At 37.1% G+C, this 22500-nt stretch overlaps 1 protein-coding gene across 2 annotated transcripts in view; it reads left to right on the forward strand.

Moving 5' to 3' along the window:
* The window catches only part of gpc5a (glypican 5a), a 351674-nt gene that overhangs the window by 166114 nt on the left and 163060 nt on the right, over positions 1-22500 (forward strand). For both annotated transcript variants that reach the window (XM_056463250.1, XM_056463258.1), the window contains exon 6: positions 12351-12471. In XM_056463250.1, coding sequence (XP_056319225.1) covers positions 12351-12471 — 121 coding nt within the window. The remainder of the gene's footprint in view (positions 1-12350; positions 12472-22500) is intronic.

The following is a 22500-nucleotide window of genomic DNA, read 5'->3' on the forward strand; positions in this document are numbered from 1 at the left end:
ATTACATAAGGGAGGCTCTGAGTCAGGGGTACATACGTCACTCAAAATCACCAGCCGCCTCAAGCTTCTTCTTTGTGGCCAAGAAGGACGGAGGGCTGCGTCCATGCATCGACTACAGGGTCCTAAATAACGGTACAGTAAAATACCGATATCCCCTTCCTCTGGTACCAGCCGCTTTGGAACAGCTCCGAGAAGCTAAAGTCTTCACTAAATTGGACCTCCGCAGCGCGTATAATCTGATAAGAATACGTGAGGGGGACCAATGGAAGACAGCATTCGTGACCCCTACTGGCCACTATGAATATGAGGTCATGCCTTACGGTCTGGTCAACGCCCCCTCCGTATTCCAAAACTTCATTCATGAAGTCCTCCGGGAGTTTCTTCACCACTGTGTAATAGTGTACATAGATGACATCCTCATTTACTCCCGGAGTGAGGCCGAACATCGCCAACACGTTGCGGAGGTCCTACACACATTGAGAGAACATCACCTCTACCTCAAAGCGGAGAAATGCTCATTCCACCAGAAGTCGATTCATTTCTTGGGATACATCATTGACCAAACCGGTATACGTATGGATGGGAAGAAAATTGAGGCTGTTCTATCCTGGTCAGAACCCACTTCCATTAAGGAGCTCCAGAGGTTTCTTGGGTTTGCTAACTTTTATAGACGGTTTATCAAGGACTACAGCAGGATTACATCACCTCTCACTAATCTCCTCAAGGGTAAACCCAAAGGACTGGAGTGGACCAAAGAAGCAGCCGCAGCCTTCCGCCTTCTTAAGAAGGAGTTCACAAGGGCCCCACTCCTGACTCATCCTGACCCAAATCTTCCTTTCGTGGTGGAAGTGGACGCATCCACCACCGGCGTCGGGGCAGTATTATCTCAACATCATGATACACCGCCCCGACTGCATCCCTGTGCCTATTTCTCTCGGAAGTTGAGCCCGGCGGAGCAGAATTACAGCATAGGAGACAGGGAGCTTCTAGCAATCAAGCTAGCCTTGGAGGAGTGGCGTCACTGGTTGGAGGGAGCCAAACATCCGTTCCAGGTGATCACAGATCACAAAAACCTCCAATACATCAAAGAGGCCAAGAGACTATGTCCACGTCAAGCCAGATGGTCACTTTTCTTCTCACGTTTTGATTTCTCCATTTCCTATCGTCCAGGACCCAAGAATCTAAGAGCAGACGCTCTCTCTCGTTTACACGAGCATCACGATCATGAAGAACTCCCAACGAAGATTCTTCCCGAACACATCTCCATTTGTCCGATCACCTGGAACGCTCCTCCAGTCGTTGCCACTCCGGAAGCCCCTGCTCCGCCGGGATGCCCTCCTCATCGGCAGTTCATACCACCTGAACACCGGGTAGATCTGATCCGCTCCTTACATACCTCGCTAGGCACTGGACATCCAGGGATCAACAATACTCTCTCGCTAGTATCCCAACGATTCTGGTGGCCAAACATGGCAAGGGATGTGAGGCAATATGTTCAGGGCTGTAAGGACTGTGCCCAATCCAAGAGCCCACGTCATCTACCCGCTGGAAAGCTCCATCCCTTGCCGATTCCGAACCGTCCCTGGTCACACCTAGGAGTGGACTTTATCACTGACCTCCCTTCGTCAGAAGGTAATACCTGTATTCTAGTCATAGTAGATAGATTCTCAAAGTTTGTCAAACTAATCCCTCTGAAAGGTCTTCCCACAGCCTTTGAAACTGCCGACAATATCTTTAATCAAGTCTTCAGGTCATTTGGTATTCCAGAAGATATTGTGTCGGACAGAGGTCCACAGTTCATCTCACGTCTATGGAAAGCCTTCTTCAAGCTCCTAGGTGTGGCCGTCAGCCTCTCTTCTGGATATCATCCCCAAACCAACGGGCAGACAGAGAGGAAGATTCAGGAGGTGGGACGGTTCCTGAGGACCTTCTGCAGTGGTCACCAGAACTCCTGGAGCCAGTATTTGGGCTGGGCAGAATATGCCCAAAATTCACTGCGGCAACCCTCCACCGGACTCACGCCATTCCAGTGCGTCCTGGGCTTCCAACCACCGCTCTTTCCCTGGGATGGCGAACCATCTGATGTCCCCGCAGTGGATCACTGGTTCCGGGAGAGCGAGAGAGTCTGGGACGAGGCTCATCAACATCTGCAGAGGGCAGTCCGTCGAAGCAAGGTAACCGCCGATAGGAGAAGGTCTGAAGAACCCAGATACACACCCGGACAAAAGGTGTGGCTATCCACCCGGGACATACGCATGCGACTGCCCTCTCGCAAGTTAAGTCCCCGATTTGTAGGTCCCTTCACCATCGTGGAACAGGTTAACCCCGTCACCTACAAACTACAATTACCCTCTCACTACCGTATTCACCCTACATTCCACGTATCACTCCTGAAACCCTATCACGATCCTGTTCTTCCCTCCACAGAGCCTGACCACGAAGAGGAACCCCCTCCTCCACTGCTCCTAGAAGAAGGAGCCGTCTACGCAGTGAAGGAGATCTTGCGTTCCCGACGTCGTGGTGGCCAGTTGGAGTACCTGGTGGACTGGGAAGGGTACGGCCCCGAAGAAAGGACATGGGTTCCCAGAGCTGATATTCTCGATCCTAGTCTCATGGTGGAGTTTCATGAGAGCCACCCTGAGTTCCCAGCGCCTAGAGGCAGAGGGAGACCACCACGGCGTCGGAGGTGTCGGCCCTCAGGAGCGGGCCCTGGGGAGGGGGGTACTGTCATGGATTGGTCAGGCTCTCACGACCCCCACTCACGAAGATCACCATCACCTGACTTCTAATGAGCACACAGCTGCATCACATTCACGAGCACCAGATAAAAGCACAGCACTCCAGTCGCTCATTGTCCGGGCTCGTCTCGACGAAAGCGGACAACTGAGCGACCACTCAGCGTAGTCATCCTCAGCTAAAACAAACGATTTACTTACCTGTTCTCTTTGTATTCCTCCTAGTCTTCCTGGTCCTCCCGAATCGTCCTGTCTTCCAGTCCTTCCAAGTCTGTGTCATCCTCTGTCAGCTGTATCTGGTGTGTGCTGTCCATCCTCGTGTATTCCTGTTACCCAGCCACGGAGGAAAAGACCCCAACATCATTCCTGATCCTCCTGGCTATCCTTCATGTGCTCCTTGTTGTCATTTAATAAACACCCTAACGTTTCCTTACCTCTGTCTCCTGTCCGCTTCATAACAAAAAGTTAATGTTGTTAATATTTTTGTTGAATAAGAAAGGGGGCAAATTAATTGTTTTATGTTCAATCCACTTAACATTTGCAAAGGTAATATAGTTAACTTATTGGATTTGTGTTGGGACAACATGAAGGAATTGTGTGGAACTCAGTATATTTTACAGCGTACACAAAAGAACCGTGAATTCTATTGGACCATTCACTACAGCAGCTTCCATCAAAATATCCTGAAACCTACTAGAAACCTGCTAGTACCCATTTTGTAAGAGTGTCAGAATAAACCCACGGAAATAAAGGACACAAATAGCATGGAAATAAGGCCTAAAAACATGCTCCTTATGTCCCGCTGAGCCTTAAGTCTGATCCTCCTGTCGTTCGTGAGCATGTAAGTTCCACCTTGGCGGTGTGTGTCTGTGTGTGTGTGTGTCTGAATGGAGTATGTGAGACAAAAAGCCCTTCACAACTGCACTGAGCTGCTGTCTCTCTGCTGCTTTACTCCTGCTTTGATTCCAGCTTAAGGCATGAGAGGTGTTTGAGCTCAGGGCTGTCACTTCGCCATTCCAGCACTTTCCACACACTCATCTGAATACGTTTCAGACCGGTGGCGGCGCTCCCAGAGAATCACACACACTTCAGTCAGATGCAAATGCTCCAGAAATACACCGTTAAGTCTCTCGGTGCATTTTGTGCTCTTGAGGCTTGGAGACAAATTGATTTAAGGGCTTAACGTGGAACATTTAGGAGTGAAATAAAACAACAAAAAGCTAAAGGGCCACATATTTCGGTCTGTCATTTGAAAACTAATGTTTTTTAGGGTGAGGCTATAATAGGATACAGGCATATGGCTTGTTGCCTGTTTGAGGAAATTAGTGATGGAAGTTTGTAACTAGTAGCATGTGCACAAGTCTGTTCTCTGAAGTCTGAGTCAAGTCTGGAGTCTTTGGGTCATGAGTTGAGTCAAATGTAAAGTATTTCAGGCTTAAAATCCTGTAGTGTGAACTAGTCTTAAGTTGTAGTCTTGAGTCGAGTCAAGTCTGAAGTCTTTAAAGCCTAGTTCACACTACAGGATTTTAAGCCTGATTTGAGCCCGATTTGGAAGTTAACGAGCTCGCCAACAGATCGGGCTGTGATTGGGAAGAAATCTGCGGGTGCTCAGCGCTCGCCAGTCTTTATGTGTGAACTACTGAACAACGTGTCAAAGAGGCTCGCTGAAGCATCGCTGACACCTCGCAGATGGAAATCCAATATCTAGCATGCTGAATATTCCAGAGCAGTCGGCCGACTCGACCCCACGTGCGGTCAGATGTAGTGACGAGCTGCAGCCAATGAGAGAGCATATAAGCTTGAGCTGAATGGCCGTGTGCCCAGGAGATCAACAGAAACGTCTGTGATTGGCCAGAATGGGCATCGAAGCACTCACTACATTCTGCGTTAACACGGACACGAGAGTAGGCTATACTAACAGGGGAACTAGAATTCTGTAACTAGTAGAATTACCATACTGCTCATTCTGACTGTTCTCATATAAAACATCATATTGTCACGTCATATTTACATTCAAAGCTTCTGTTGAGATATTAAATTAAGCTCTGAATGTCTGTCATCATATTTGATGACACTATTACCCTGAAAAATATTGTCTTTTTTTGGTAATACAGCCTATAAATATGTAGTTAAGAGACTAGAACACGCAAAGCTCTGGGCCTCGCTTTCATTTTCACTTTCAAACAGGAGCTATTCCCTGCACAGAATATGCTGTTTTGAAAGATATATCTGAAGTTAATTTATGTTTTGCTATCAGAGAGTTATGTTTATGTTAGCAGGAAGTTGCTAGGCAAAAAAATGCACGCATATTTAAAGTCACAGCAAAAAAGTAGCAGACATGCATGCAGTCATGTTGACCAATATGGTAATTAAAGATAGAAATGCTCAGTTCTTTACTGTTTTGTAATTTTACAAATAACAATATTAGAAAGAAATACACAGATATTCAGGAACCGTCAGGGTGTTATAGATATGTTAGTTTTATTTCAAAGAGTTATTAAATTACAAAAATTAAAAACTCTCTGTGTCTCAATCCACTCGAACCTTGCAGATGAGCGATTGATCTGCTGATGCATCAGCTGACTGACAATGTTTTTAAATGCTTGCTTGAAAGCTTGAAACACTGTCAGTGATGTCATCAGCACACAAGCAGTGTTCAGCTTTTTCTGACGACTCCTCCCTCAACATTTCTTGGCTGTGGTTTGGTAGCTGGACTGAGCTGTTGGGGAACTAGTTGTTGTCAGATCTTGTAGTGTGTGACCTCCCTCTTGTGGATCATGTAAATAGTGTTGCGTAGTGTGAACACCACAGAAATTAAAAGACACAAAATCAAGTCATGTAGTGTGAACAGCACAGCGATCTGCCGATGTTTAAAATCCTGTAGTGTGAACTAGGCTTAAGTTGTAGCGTTGAGTCTGAGTCTAGTCTGAAGTCTTTAAGTTGTAGCGTTGAGTCTGAGTTTAGTTTGAAGTCTTTAAATTGGAGTCGTGAATTAAGTCAAATGTAAAGTCTTTAAGTTGTAGTCTTGAGTCGAGTCAAGTCTGTAGTGTTTAGTTGTAGTCTTGAATCTGAGTCTAGTCTGTAGTCTTTAAGTTGTAGCATTGAGTCTGAGTCTAGTCTGATGTCTTTGGGTTGTAGTCAAGTCTGAAGTCTTTTAGTTGTGGCCTTGTGTTGAGACAAGTCTGTAGTCATTAAGTTGTAGACTTGAGTTGAGACAAGTCTGTAGTCTTTAGTTATAGTCATGAGTCTGAGTCTAGTCAGAAGTTTTTAAGTTGTAGTCTTGAGTCTGAGGCTAATCTGTAGTCTTTAAGTTGGAGTCATGAGTCTGAGTCTAGTCTGAAGTCTTTAAGTTGTAGTCTTGAGTTGAGTCTAGTCTGAAGTCTTTACGTTGTAGTCTTAAGTCTGAGTCTAGTCTGAAGTCTTTAAGTTGTAGTCTTGAGTCTGAGTCTAGTCTGAAATCTTTAAGTTGTTGTCTTGAGTCTGAGTCTAGTCTGAAGTCTTTAAGTTGTAGTCTTGAGTCTGAGTCTAGTCTGAAATCTTTAAGTTGTTGTCTTGAGTCTGAGTCTAGTCTGAAGTCTTTAAGTTGTTGTCTTGAGTCTGAGTCTAGCTTTTAGTCTTTAAGTTGTAGTCTTGAGTCTGTGTCTAGTCTGGAGTCTTTAGGTTGTAGTCTTGAGTCTGAGTCTAGTCTGAATTCTTTAAGTTGTAGTCTTGAGTTAAGACAAGTCTGACTCGAGTCAAGTCTAGAATTTTTAAGTTAGAGCCTTTAGTCAATGTCAAGTCTGAACTATTTAAATTGAAGTCTTTGGTCTGAATCAAGTCTGAAGTCTAGAGTCAAGTCTAGTCTGAATTCTTTAAGTTGTAGACTTGAGTCTGTGTCTAGTCTGGAGTCTTTAGGTTGTAGTCTTGAGTCAGAGTCTAGTCTGAAGTGTTTAAGTTGTAGTCTTTATTCTGAGTCAAGTCTGAAATGTATAAGTTAGAGTCTTGAGTTGAGTCTAATAATTTTGCGAGTGAAAGGCAGACAAAATCAAGAGTGATTTGGCTATTCTCACAAGTGCCTTGTCTTCAATCCAGGAGGTCTTACTTGCAACCGTGTGCTACAGCGCCCCACTGATCGACCCATGTAACTGCATGTCCTCACATTAGGTCATACGAAATCAAAATGATGTCAAAAACGTTGACTAAATGTTTCAGCCACACAGAGCAGATATAACCCTTCTCCCTTTGATGGAGTCTAACACTTGCAAGGTGCTCATTTAACACTCCATGTCTGACTTGATTAATCCTGAATCATCAACATGCAGGTCACTTGCAAACACGCTGCTGAACACACTTCAAAAAAACATCCTGCCGGCTTGCGCTCTCTGAAGAACAGCCATAGCTGGAGAGTGAATATGAATGTGTGTGTGTGTGTTCTCCATTTAAAAGCCATCTTTCACTGTGCCACCGGGCCGCTCTGCAGAAGCTTCACTAATATTTCATAACACGCTCACGGAAGAGTCTCGCAGGGAGACACGCAGCCGGGGAACACGGAGCTGCTTTTTAAAAGGTGTCGGATGACAAAAAAAAAGTCCCAACATGCGCGACACTCCTCCATGCATGCACATGCCATCCGCCGACTGAGAAAACACTCGCTTTTGCAAAAGAGAAAATAGATCAGAGATAGTATTTATCTGGCAAGGACTGACAGACGGCATTCGGAGAAATCCAGCAAACCTCACTCAATCACCAAGCTCTTCAATCGCTCGTCGAGCCAGAGATGGATAATTTGAAGAAAGTGTTTCTGTGAAGGATGGGATGGTGTGGGTGTGCATACACATGAGCTGGATTGTCTTTTTAAAGGCATCAATCATAAAACTTTACAAATTTACACTGCGGCGGCGCACGACGGCTCATTACGCATTTTACTGCTCAACAAAACACCCACCAAATGATCCGCGTAATGAGAAATGTAACTGCAGCTGACATAAGAGGCATATCACAATCAAAAGCATTTCATTCGTCTCCAATAAAACACAAGCTATACGCTCTTATGGCCAAAACAGGAGCTCTGGAGAACTGTAATTGCTTTTATAAACACACATATTCCCACATCTGAAATCTGGCTGGGGAATAAAAATAGCCAACAGATGCAGATGTGTTGGAGTACATTGTAAGATGTTTTATTATTACAATAATAATGATTAATAGTAATATTATGCTTTCTATAAATGGCAAAAGTATACAGTGTAGTACGTAAAAAGAATATATTAAAGTCAAGCCAGGTTAATATGATTTTTTTTATGTAGTATGTTTTGGGAATCTCTTTTTATATCACTTTACAATTCAGAAAATACTGCAAACAGCCACAGGGGGAAAAAAATGCTAATAAAATAATAATAATAATAATAATAATAATAATAATAATAATAAATACACACACACACGCACACACACACACACACACATATATATATATATATATATATATATATATATATATATATATATATATATATATATATATATATATATATATATATATATATATATATATATATATACATTGCTCAGTATAATTGAGTACACCCCATGTTGTTCCTCTTTTAAATTTGTATTTAATATTTTTCTATAACATATACATGTGGATGTACTAGTTTTTGGACCGTTATCATAAGTTATTTTGTTAGATAAGCTCTAAATTTGGCTTCAGTATTGACTAATATAATGCATATGCATGCATATAATATTGTATAGCTTCCTATAAAACAATAAAGTCTTTAAGGTGTAGTCTTGAGTTGAGTCAAGTTTGGAGTTTTTAAGTTGTAGTCTTGAGTCTGAGTCTAGTCCGAAGTTTTTAAGTTGGAGTCGTGAGTTGAGTCAAATGTAAAGTCTTTAAGTTGTAGTCTTAAGTCTGAGTCTCGTCTGAAGTGTTTAAGTTGTAGTCTTGAGTCGAGTCAAGTTTGGAGTTTTTAAGTTGGAGTCGTGAGTTGAGTCAAATGTAAAGTTTTTAAGTTGTAGCCTTGAGTCTGAGTTTAGTCTGGAGTCTTTAAGTTGTAGTCTTGAGTCTGAGTCTTGTCTGGAGTCTTTAATTTAGAGTCTTGAGCCTGTGTCTAATCTGGAGTTTTTAAGTTGGAGTCGTGAGTTGAGTCAAATGTAAAGTCTTTAAGTTGTAACCTTGAGTCTGAGTCTAGTCTGAAGTCCTTAAGTTGTGGTCTTGAGTCTGAGTCTAGTCTGAAGTCCTTAAGTTGTGGTCTCGAGTCTGAGTCTAGTCTGGAGTCTTAAAGATGTGGTCTTGAGTTTGAGTCTAGTGTGAAGTCTTTAAGTTGTAGCCTTGAGTCTGAATTTAGTCTGGGGTCTTTAAATTGTAATATTGAGTCTGAGTCTAGTCTGAAGTCCTTATGTTGTGGTCTTGAGTTTGAGTCTAGACTGGAGTCTTAAAGATGTGGTCTTGAGTCTGAGTCTAGTCTGGAGTCTTAAAGATGTGGTCTTGAGTCTGAGCCTAGTCTGGAGTCTTTAAGATGTGGTCTTGAGTCTGAGCCTAGTCTGGAGTCTTTAAGATGTGGTCTTGAGTCTGAGTCTAGTCTGGAGTCTTTATGATGTGGTCTTGAGTCTGAGTCTAGTCTTGAGTCTGAGTCTATTCTGACGTCTTTAGGTTGTGGTCTTGAGTCTGAGTCTAGTTTGAAGTCTTTAAGTTGTAGCCTTGAGTCTGAATTTAGTCTGGGGTCTTTAAATTGTAATATTGAATCTGAGTCTATTCTGAAATCTTTAAGTTGGAGTCTTGAGTCTGAGTCTATTCTGAAGTCTTTAAGTTGAGGTCATTATGATGAACTGCTGACATTCATATATACTGTTATTATTTTTTGTACGTTTGTAAAATTTGTTTTAAATAAATAATTATTATTTTGGAATGAAATTATAGTAATAATAATAATCATTATTATTATTTTGAAAGTCTTTAATAATAAGTCTTTTTTTCCATGGTTTAAAAGATGTTCTGCTTCATGTTGTGCTACACAAAAACCCCTTATGATAAAAATCACAGCACTGTAAAGTGTGGAGTGGCTTATTTGCTTTAATAGTGTTACATAAGAGGCCAGTGCCGGTGAAAGACGCTTCATAACTGCAGAACTGTATAAGAGTTCAATCAGTGAAGCTTTAAAGAGGACCAAACCTGCAGAAATCAGACATTCCAGCACACATTTCAGTCCATCTGTAGACACTTTACTTTCGCTGCTCCTTCACCATTATTACATGCTCTGGACTCTCCAGATGTGCTTTTAAATATTGTAAAGCAGTTTTTTTTCTCTGCAGGTTTGCCAGCTCTTTGTGAGAAGACACTGCCAGTGAATATATGTGGGGAAATACATTTAAATAAAAAAAAATGAAGCAAAAAAAACTAGGGCGTCATGATAGTGCGATGGGTAGCACAATCGGCTCACAGCAAGAAGGTTGCTGGTTCAAGCCCCGGCTGGGTCAGTTTGCATTTCTGTGTGGAGTTTGCATGTTCTCCTCATGTTGGTGTGGGTTTCCTCTGGGTGCTCCTGTTACCCCACAGTCCAAACACATGCACTAGGGAACTGAATAAGCTAAATTGGCCATAGTGTATGTGTGTAAATGCAATAGTGTATGAGTGTTTCCCGGTGTTGGGTTGCAGCTGGAAGGGCATCCACTGCGTAAAACATTTGCTGGATAAATTGGTGGTTCATTCCACTGTGGCAACCCCTGATTAATAAAGGGACTAAGCTGAAAAAAAAAATTAATGAATAAATGATTGAAGTAAAAAATTAATTAAATTTAATAAAAAAATAAAAAAATAAAATAAGTATAATAAAATAACATAAATATTAATATTGTTGTAATAAAATGTTAGAAATTATTTCTATTATTTTATTAAATGTTATTAAATATCATTATTTATTATTATTATTATTTTTATTATTATTGTTATTATTATTATTATTATTATCATTAGTAGTAGTAGTAGTAGTATTAGTTGTAGTGTTAGAAGTATTTCATATAATGTTATTAAATAAATATAAATATAAATATGATAAAAATATAAATATAAAAAATTATACAAATTAAATAAAATAAAAATAAAATAACTAAATAGTAACATTATTTTATATTTTATTTAATTATTATTATTATTATTGTTATTATTATTATTAATAGTAGTAGTAGTAGTAGTGTTAGTAGTGTTTCATCTAATGTTATTAAATGTTAATAAATATTAATATATAATAATTTAAAGTTTTGTTTAATCAGATCACCTTAAATAAAAAAATATAAATATTATATCATAACTATTCATTCATTAATTCATTTTCTTTTTGGCTTTTTTCAATCAGAAGTCAAAAGTCCCTTTATCAATCTGGGGTCGCCACAGCGGAATGAACAGTCAACTTATCCAGCACGTGTTTTACGCAGCGGATGCCCTTCCAGCTGCAACCCATCACTGGGAAACACCCATACACACTCATTCACACACATACACTATGGACAATTTAGCCTACCCAATTCACCTGTACCGCATGTTTTTATACTGTGGGGGAAACCGGAGCACCTGGAGGAAACCCACACAAACAGGGGGAGAACATGCAAACTCCAATGCCAATGCCAACGTGGTTCATTCCACTGTGGCGACCCCTGATTAATAAAGGAACTAAGCCGAATGTGAATGAATGAATGAATGAATGAATGAATGAAAAAATAAACCGGGATTTACAACAATAGATGTGTTTATGTCATGTCGTTACATTGACACAAGCATGTACTTCATTTGTACCTGTTCTGATGTGTACTACATACACAAATTTAGCAAATACTTTCCTTATACACTTTTATTAGAAAAACAACTGCCTTCAGTCACTGCTTGAGGCTTACAGATTTAGAATGATGTATAGATTGTCAAGATGTCTCATGTTTTATTTGACGTAATCTATTCGTAAACACTAACATGTTTAAAAAAATAGCGCCTCAGTGCATCGACGTCCTCACAAAAATCAGATCACCTTAATCAGATCACCTTAAATATCCCCTTATAATCTTTACTTTACTCTAAATCTTCACTTTACTCTACCTTACTCTACTATCAGCCAGTTTCCAGAGTATTCACAGCTTTCCCAGTTCCATCAACATATTTTTATGACCCATAAACAAAGTCGATTACCTGACCCCGCTGCACATTTTCCTATTCACCCATACGCTTTTTCCAGACTTTCCTTTTCTTTTACTTATGTGTCCTTCTCAAGGTGAATCTCACCAGGACGGCTGATTTTTACCATTGGTGTAAAAGGAATTCACCCATAAAGGATTGTAATATTTCATGTCATTTGTCAGCGCTGTTTTTCTCTGCGCCACTGCGTCTTATCAGAGCTCCATCCATTCTGGCCCACATAAACCCCCAATCCGTCTCTCTCTGGCCTGGGCTTGAGTTATTCGGCCGTCTCAGACCCTTTTCTTTACGCCTCTTTCTTTGTTCTGCTGATAAATGTAGTCGGTTCATGTAAGGCCTTCCTCATCAAGCCAACAACAAAGCTTCAATCGCCTTTGCACTGGGAAAAAAATTGGAAAGGAGTCCAGAAAAAGACACCCACTCATCTCTCATTCTTCATCTTGTTTCTGTCTTCATAGCTATACTCTGCGAGTGGTTGGCAATGGGATTAAAGCGCAGGCTGAAAACCCAGAAGTCAAAGTGAAGGAGGCCGATCCGGTGATCAATCAAGTCATTGATAAACTCAAGCACATCAATCAGGTGAGCAAAGCAACTGGCAAAAGAAACAAGAGAAGAAATGGATGGAAATATGATTATGAGTTTCTGTGTTTTCATGGCAGAAGATCAGAGTCGAGCTCATTAGCTTTGCTCGGGGATGTATAAAATTGTGTAGAATGTATTGATATGGCTGGAGGGATTATTATTTGTTTTGGTTTTGTGCAGGGTAATAAATATTTTATTTATTTTTTTTTTTTGTATATATTTTTATTTTATTTTGTATATATTTTTTTATTTTTATATATTTTATTTTTATATATTTAATTATATATATATTTATATATATATATATATATATATATATATATATATATATATATATATATATATATATATATATATATATATATATATATATATATATTATTTTATTTTTATATATTTTATTTTTATATATTTAATTAAATTTATATATATATATATATATATATATATATATATATATATATATATATATATATATTTTATTTTATTTGTATATATTTTATTTTGTTTCATTAAATTTTTATGTTTTTTATTGTATATATACTTTTTTATTATGTTTTATTAGATTTTTTCATGTTTTATTTATTTATTTGATATATTTTACTTTAAATTATGTTTTTTTATTTTTTTCATAAGTTTTATTTAATTTTTGTATATTTTATTTTAAGTTTTATTAGATTTTTATGTTTTTTATTTAAATTTATATTATTTTATATCTCATTTTATTTTTATTGAATTTTTATGTTTTGTTTGTTTGTTTATTTATGTCATGCTCAAAATACATACACATGAATACAGAAATAACATTAACTATATGAATGGGGTGCATTTTTTTCAGTTATTTCAGTTTATTTGTGGCAATTTGCATTTGAATAATATTATTATGATTAGCAGTATTATTTATTATATGCATATTTATATTTGATTCAATAAAAACAAGTTTAGATTTGTCCACCTGTGGGGTTTTGGAGACGTCTGCATCAACATATGGGGCATAAGAACAGGGCGTGTGTTTGGATTTTGGATTTATTATTGTTCATTTACTCCTTTGCTGGAAATTAGAACTGAATGTAGAAATAGTTTTGAAACAAATCTTTTTGCTCAACAAACTAAACTAAATATGTAGGCTAATGAATGTCTTCAGCAGAGTGCGTAACATCATTTCCTTATCCAGGAAAGTAAAGAAGTAAAGAGAAAGTAAAGAGGCTGAATGGAGGAGGCTCATTCTTTATCCTCACACTGCAGATGCTCTGTTTAACTGTTTTCTCGCTAGCTAACTTTGACTGCTGTTCCATACTATGCATTTTATTTTATTATATATTTAATTTTCCTCTCTACAATATAATCAGCATGATCAAGCTAATGCTCATATCAACACAATACAGTGATTGTTAATGTGATTACACTCATAATCACAGTGAAATATATGCGCTCTGTGGTTTCATAAATTGTGTGTGTGTGATGAATGAGTGGTGTGTTTTTCTCATGAGGGCTGAAACACACACATTCCTCTGGCTTTACCAGCGATTTATGTGGCTGTTTATTTTAGAAATGTCATCCCTCACATTACCTATTACTGTAATCTGTCTCAGGATTTCATAGCAGCGTGTTTTATGAGCTGCTGGACAGAAATGTGCCAGAAAGAGAAGCCGGACTACACATTCTGCATGTGAGCTCATATTAGACTCCTGCTGCGCATTAGTTCAGGGGAAATAATTAGAAAGCTTTTCCTGCACTACAATTGACTTATTATTATTTTTTTGCATTTAAAATACTTTAATATTGCGGCTCATTGCAATGTTTTCAGGTCTGATATATTATGAAACATGGTGTATAACAACCTCAGGTGTATCATATCTTTTAAGTAATGAATTTATGGGCCCTATCATACACTCAGCGCAATGCGGTGCAAGGCGTGACGCAATTGTTGTTTGCTAGTTTCAGCTTGGCGCAAGAGTCGTTTTGACATTTTGGGCCAAGCTGTTTAAATAGCAAATGCATTTGCGCTCATACGTGCACCCGTTGGCGTTCTGGTCTAAAAAAGGAGGTGTTTTGAGGCGCATTACTAGCACGTTGCTATTTTGAGGAAGTTAAATAGACGGTTCAATAGACCAGATCAAATCAGGTCTAAAGTTTATCAAAGAGTGCGTTAGTTATGCGCCTCACTTACACATTGCTTAATACACACAGGATGTAGAGCAATACGCAAATATCTTTACAAATGAAAAATAACAAAAATATTAAGGATATATATAGGATATAATAAGGATATATATATATATATATATATATATATATATATATATATATATATATATATATATATATATATATATATATATATATATATATATATATATATATATATATGGGATATAAATATAAAGTATTAAAATATCACAAAGCATATTATTTTCTAGCCTACATAAATATAAAAACCATACTTTCACGTCTTCTTCATCTCGGGGGGGGGGGGCTTTTTCAGTTTGTTCATGACAATTTGCTTTTGTATAATGTTATTATTATTAGCAGTATTATTCATTATATGCATATTTATATTTGTTTTATTAAAAACAAGCTTAGATTTGTCCAACTGTCAGGTTTTAGACCATATGGGGCACAGCATGTGTAGGATATAACTTTTTTTTTTTAACACACTTTATTATTATTGTTCATTTATTAGTTTGCTGGAAATTAGAACTGAATTTAGAAATAGTTTTGAAACAAATCTGTGCGCTTAACAAACAAAATTCATTATTTATAGGCTAATGGATGTCTGTGCATACAACATGTTTCCCTATCCATGAGAGTGAAAGTGAAAGTAAATAATGAGAAGCACTGTAGATGCTCTGTTTAACTGTTTTCTCTCTAGTGAAGTGTTCAGTTTTTCCACTTACAAAGTCCGCCATGTAAATAGCAAATGCACCATGGCGATGCAACTGACGCTTAAAGGGAATGGGAGATGAGACTCTGATTGGTTTATTCTCAAAACACACCTATAACTGATTAAGAGAATAAGCTCAACCCTGTTAGACCATGCGCCACGGAGCCAAGCAGATTTTTCCATCCTTAAAAGAGCAAAAGTGGATTCTGACATGCCTCTAATGTGTTTGCGCCCTGCGCTTTGGACTTTGCGCATGGAGTGTCAAAATAGAGCCCTATGTCTTTTTATTTCAATATAAGTAGCATTGTTAAACCCATGTTGGAGTGGGTTTCCTTCGGGTGCTCTGGTTTCCCCCACAGTCCAAACACATGCGCTATAGGTGAACTGAATAAACTAACTTGGCTATAGTGTGTGTGAATGTGAGAGTGTATGTCCCATAGACTGTAAAAGATATGGACGTTGTATCCGTGACGTCACCCATAGATTTCATTACCTGCGACTCGTTTGTGTTCTGACCACATGTGCTTGGTTGTACACTATATCAATAAAATGTTTAGTCTTTAAAAAACACTGTTGTAATGCATTGAGCCACTAAGCATTGTTCTTATGACGTTTTTCCAGTTACTTCCAAACACTTCAAATATAGTCTGTGTTAGTAAATGCAAGGCTGTTCATGAAATCCAGGCAAAACACTGTATGATAAGGCTTCAGATGACTGTTCTAGAGCCTACAGCTAATCAATCTGTCAGATTCTGGAGGGCTTTACAGGTCTAAAGAAAAATATAAATGATAAATGATCTTAAATAAAACAAATACACTTATAGAGATACTTTATAAGTATATAATTTCACTCACCTGGGAAATGGAGGCCACGTAAATGGTTTGTAAGAACAATTAAGTGCACACACCATGCCATATCATCTGATAATTGTAGGAAATAATTCCAAAAGGCAGCTGACTGTGTAAAGCCACATAAAACAACACAAAAATACCATATATATGCCAAGTTCAGCAGCTAATCAGCCAGAATCAGCTGAGGTGACGTGACGGCGACCAGTGAGACCTAGCTGTCACTCAAGTGGCCACGCCCTTAATTATGCAGACTTAATATAACTTAATGTAAACAAAACAGATGAGAAAAAAAATCACCATCTCACAGTTGTCATGAAGGGTAATATTAGCGATATACACCAAAATCGTTCTTTGTAGCAGGCTGTAAACACCTTTTTTTCCTTCTGTAAAGTTGGCCATTTTAACAGTGGGGTCAATAGAAAGTGCTCTATTATGGAGCCAGGCCTAAAGGAATTTCAGTGAATTGCAGTTTCAGTTACTTTCATATTAGCTTCAGGAGGGAGAGCGGGATGTTGCCTCTTGGTATTTTCCAGTACTGGGTTGTAGCTGAGCTGGAAGGATATCCACAAAACATATGCTGGAATAGTTGGTGGTTCATTCCGCTGTGATGACCCCTGAAAAATAAGGGATTAAGCCGAAGGAAAATGAATGAATGAATATTGTTAAATAAATCAAGATCTGTTTACTTCAGCAGGAAAGTGTCACAATATTAACTTCAAATTGATTTGCAAGTTATGCATTCTGATCCGTTTGGACCCATTTACGAATAATTATTAAATAAAATCATAACTTAAGTGATTTATAACTTTCTCGTGAGTGAACATGGGAAAAAAAAAGTTTGTTAGCATCTTTATACCATGGTATTTTTGCATTTATCACAATACATTATATATTAATTAAATATTCTATTACAATTAAAATCTATTTATTTTTGATGTTTCACTCCCAGGTCAAACCAGGTCAGTAAATATCAAAAGATTATTTTAAATGTAAAATTACAACAACAATCTGAAATTATATATTAAATATAAGAATACTGCTTTACAATACAACTGCAGGCAGATTTATTTATTTATTTAGTTATTTATTTATTTATTTGATTATTTTTTTATTTATTTGTTTGCTTATTTGTTTATTTTAATTATTTATTTGTATGTATTTGCTTATTTATTTATTTGTTTATTTTTTTGTTTATTTGTTTATTTTTTATTTATTTGTTTGCTTATTTGTCAATTTTAATAATTTATGTTTATGTGTTTGCTTATTTATTTATTTATTTGTTTATTTGTTTATTTTCGTTTATTTGTTTGCTTATTTGTTTATTTTAATTATTTATTTTTATGTGTTTGCTTATTTATTTATTTATTAGTTTATTTGTTTATTTTTTGTTTATTTGTTTGCTTATTTGTTTATTTTAATTATTTATTTTTATGTCTTTGCTTATTTATTTATTTATTTATTTATTTATTTTTATTTTTTTTTTTCACAAATCAGAGGGAAACACTTATAGGCCAAACACGATTTAGTATACCTTAACAGCTTTATATAGATATAAAACTTTAAACAAGACATGCATCCTGGGATATTCTGTTTTGTTATTTTTTATATTATGTTATATGCTATGCTTTTAAAGTAAATATATCTTTGCTTTAAAAAATATTTACATATTTGTACAAGAAAAAATGTTGAATATTCGAATAAGAGAAAGAAATTAAGTAAAAAAAATCATTTGCAGTGCATTTCAAAAGTTAGCTGAAACAAAAGAATTCTTGCCACTATTTTTGGGACAACTTAATTATTTTTAGTAGAAACTTCTTCAATTTGTTAAGTTAATTGATTTGTGTTTAGACAATATGAATGAATTGTGTGGAATCCTGCATTTTTTAAATAGATATTTGCTGCTTGTTCAAAATACTTATTTAAAATGAGCTGAAACTTCACAATTATTAAGCTTTTTTAAGACAACTTAAATTTTTATGTGCAATCCACTTAAATGTGTAAAAACTAATAAATAAACTTAATTTCTTCATGTTGTCTCAACACAATTCGATTGTGCAAAACATTTTTTACAGTGTATATATGCATGCAAAGCAGCTTGTAATGCATTCAGCTTGTTTATTTATTAATGTACAACTGAACTTGTGACCTGAGCATCACCGGCTCTTAACAACACAAGGTCATAAATCAAACTCTAGAAAACATGCGTTCTCTAAACGTGAACACTTACAATGCAATGCAAATCATTCTGCATATCAGCATCTGCCAAATGCATAAATATAAAGGCATTTGCATCGACTTTCTATGATGAATATCATTTGCACTTTTCTGCTTGTGATTCTCAATAATTATTTAAAAGCTATAAAATATCAGAATAAATGTCAGTGTAACCTCTAGAGCCAAACGCAGAACAAACAGTCGTCTCTGCGTGTTGATTTGATTATTATTGTCATCGCTCTCAGTTTGGAGGACGGTAAAAGCTGAACCGCTGACTCACGCTCCAATATTGAGCTTTAATTAATACGATTGAAGGCAAACTGCTTTACACTTCTTTTCATATCCCTCTGTTTTGCAAAATAACACGTCACGGCGGAACACTTAGAGAGGAGAAAATCAATGAATACATATTTAAAAATCCATTTTCAGCCTTAACACGTTAGCGTTTATTCCACCCGCTGGCCAAATCGATGGTGTTTCAGCATCCCGTCGACTGTAAGAGATCCTGCTTCTTCACTTCTGCTCAATTCTGGACCAAAAAAAAAAAAAAAACAGGCCAATCCTGATCTATTGCAAGCGGTCTGGCATGTTTTTATTTTTGGTGTTAAGTGTTATCAGCTTCATGTGCTTTTTTTTTGTTCATGCATTTTCAGAAACAAAAATATCTGACCTCGTTTCTATGAGTATGAACTCCATACTACTAATTTAAAATGAGTTGAAACAACACAATTATTAAAGTTTTTTTGGGGAGAACTCAATTGTTTTATCTATAATTCACTTCAATTTGTTTAAACAATGAAGTTAACCTAATGGATTTGTGTTTTTGCAGCTGATACAGAGTACCAATTCTTTGTCATGGTGATCGGCCGATACTGAGTACCGATTCTAATGCTTCAAGCTTATAATGCATTAAGCACATTTTCCCTCTAAGTACAATACTTAAGTGGAGATCTCACTTTAAACCTAAGAGAATAAATAAAGGATGCTGCATATAATATATAACAGCCAATCACGTTGTTTTTCCAGTGTTGCGTAAACATGATTGGCTAGCATCTACTCAAAGTTCATGTGAATCTTTGACACTAACATAAAAAAATTATATATTTAATATATAATAATATATAAAATAAATTTAAATTCATTGATCCAAAGGCAGTTTCATTCGGTGAGCCCACATTAGTGTGTAAAACTGCCAGGTTTTCAGGTGTGGTCAAGTTAAAGACGAAACATAGTAGAAGGAAACATGAGAGTTGGATAATAATAATATAATGAAATAAATAAATAAATAAATAAAATTTTAATTATTATTGTTTATTTTAAAAATGTGGCTAATAATTTATTTATTTATTTATTTATTAAAACAACCTTTATTCCAACCATACTAAAATAAATAAAACATTCTTCAGAAAAAAAAAATTATTATAGGAAATACTGTGAACATTTCTTTGGTCTGATAAACATCACATAACTTAAAAAAATCACAGGAAGGCTAATATATATATATATATATATATATATATATATATATAAACAAAATACGTGACTTTTCCAGTGTTGCGTGAATGTGATTGGCTAGCATCGGCTCAAGGGTATTTGCATGGCGTGATCTAACTGGCAGACACCTGTTTGATGATTTAAAGTTCACTCAAAGTTCATGTGAATCTTTGTCACTGTCATAAGAAAAATAATATATATAATATGTAATAATATATAAGAAACATTTAAATTCACTTCAATAAACCAAGGGCCATTTCATTCGGTGAACCTACATTCGTGTTTAAAACTGCCATGAAGTTCCAGTCAAAAATCACGTTATCTGCAGCACGACTAGTCGACGTCAAACAAAAAGCATCTAAAGCAACTAGTCTGTGCAACCCCTAACACACACATATATATATATATATATATATATATATATATATATATATATATATATATATATATATATATATAGGCTAAACCACAAATGCTTACTGTCCACAAAGGAATACTGTAATTGACAGTATTTTAACAACATCAAGAAAAAAAACAAGAAACTGCACACGTCTAAGCAGCTCATGAAGAGAGATTTCTGCTCTCCTGTAATATTTCTCCTGATAATGAAGGCCAGCTCATCCTATCTGGAGACATGATGGTTCTGAGGTGTTGATGGAAAAAAGAGGGATGGAGAGATTGAAGGAGACCCTCTGAGAAAGCCTTCCAGATGCTTCTCACAGCAGGGTTTCAGTCTTTCTGTGTGGACATTTTTTCTTGCTGTCCTCGTCTTTGAAAACACCACAGACTGTCCTCCATAATGATGATGATGGTGATGATGATGATGGTGATGATGATGATGATGATGATGTGTGACTCCCAGATCCTTCTCTTGCTGGAAATGGACCCGTCCTGGGAACACCATGACTTTAAACCTGATGATGTCCGATTACAGGCCGCAGGAACATTCAGAGCAGGTGTTAGAATTATATTGTGTTGAATTGGACGCTTTGCCAGGACCTTTACTGGAATCAGAGCAGTTGCTGAGAAAAAAAAAAGTTGAGTTCATGAGATTAGTTGTCTTCAACAGACCAGACATTCACTGCTGTAAAAAAAGACAAAAAATACTATGATCAGTTCTTCAAAATGCGTAAATATCTTTCAGTCTTTCGTTTTCCTTCGGCTTAGTCTCTATTTCAGAGGTCACCACAGTGGAATGAACCGCCAACTGTTCCAGCATATGTTTTAGGCAGCGGATGCACATTCAGCTGCACCCCAGTTCTGGGAAACACCCATACACTCTCACAATTACACACACACTCATACACTACGGCAAATTTAGTTCATCGATTCGCCTATAGCGCATGTGTTTGGACTGTGAAACCGGAGCACCCGGAGGAAACCCATGCCCACACAGGAAGAACATGCAAACTCTACACAGAAATGCCAACTGACCCAGCCCGAACCAGTGACCTTCTTCTGTGAGGCGACAGTGCTAACCACTGAGCCACCATGCCACCCTGCAAAACTACCACAGTATATTAATTATGGCAATTTGGCAAATAAACTACCACAGGTATTACCATACCTTCACTGTGAGTAGTATGGTACCACTATATCTTTAACATTTACCTTAGTAGTACTATATTATCAATGCTTTTGTATGATCATATATTATAGAAATGTATTACCGTGTTAAATATCAAAGATAGCATTGTATTACTTTTCATTACATCATTACATCATAAATACCATGGTGCTGCAATGATACGTTGGACATGGGCTACAGTACTACTATGGCATTTTGCAATATATGTGTATACAGTTGAAGGGGGCCAATAATTCTGACTTCTACTGTATATGGACCATTCATGACCTGGTTAATATGATACATACCAATGTATTACCATATCAAACCTGCACCGTGGTGTTTTCAACCCAGGCTCATTCTGAAAATGTAGCCCTATATACATTTCTGGAGAGCACCAAATACGTCCCACCATCTACTTTTGTGTTTATTTGTTGTTTTTTTTTTTGCAGTTTTTGTTTTCGCGAATCCACCAGACGCAGCTGTGTACGATTTTTCAAATTTTGCATTCGTGCCTACTGTTCTCATGTAAATCCACCAGAGGCCGCTGTGTACTCTTTTTCAAATAAAAAATTTTGCATTCGTGCCTACTGTTCTCGTGTAAATCCACCAGAGGCCGCTGTGTACTCTTTTTCAAATAAAAAATTTTGCATTCGTGCCTGCTGTTCTCGTGTAAATCCACCAGAGGCCACTGTCGACTGGCTGATCAGCCAACGATCCCCCCCACCCTCCCCTTTTCCTAAACCCGACAGTGTTTTCAATCCAGAAAAAGAAAAGATTTTACCACATTTTCAGATTTTACCACATTCTCACCCTGTTACTTGTTTGCTTTATTTTTTGCCGTTTGTTTTTGTTTTACCTGCTTTCTGGAACGTTCTTCGCCGGACTCGAACCCCATCATTGCGGTCTTCTCCTCTCTGCGTCTTAAGTCCACCGTTCTACACAACGAGTCACTAGACAAGCTGGCAACACCAGGAAAGACATCTATAAGAAGGTAAGGGGTCAGCTGCTACGC

This window comes from Danio aesculapii, chromosome 1 (genome assembly GCF_903798145.1).
Source record: "Danio aesculapii chromosome 1, fDanAes4.1, whole genome shotgun sequence".
Lineage (NCBI taxonomy): Eukaryota > Metazoa > Chordata > Actinopteri > Cypriniformes > Danionidae > Danio > Danio aesculapii.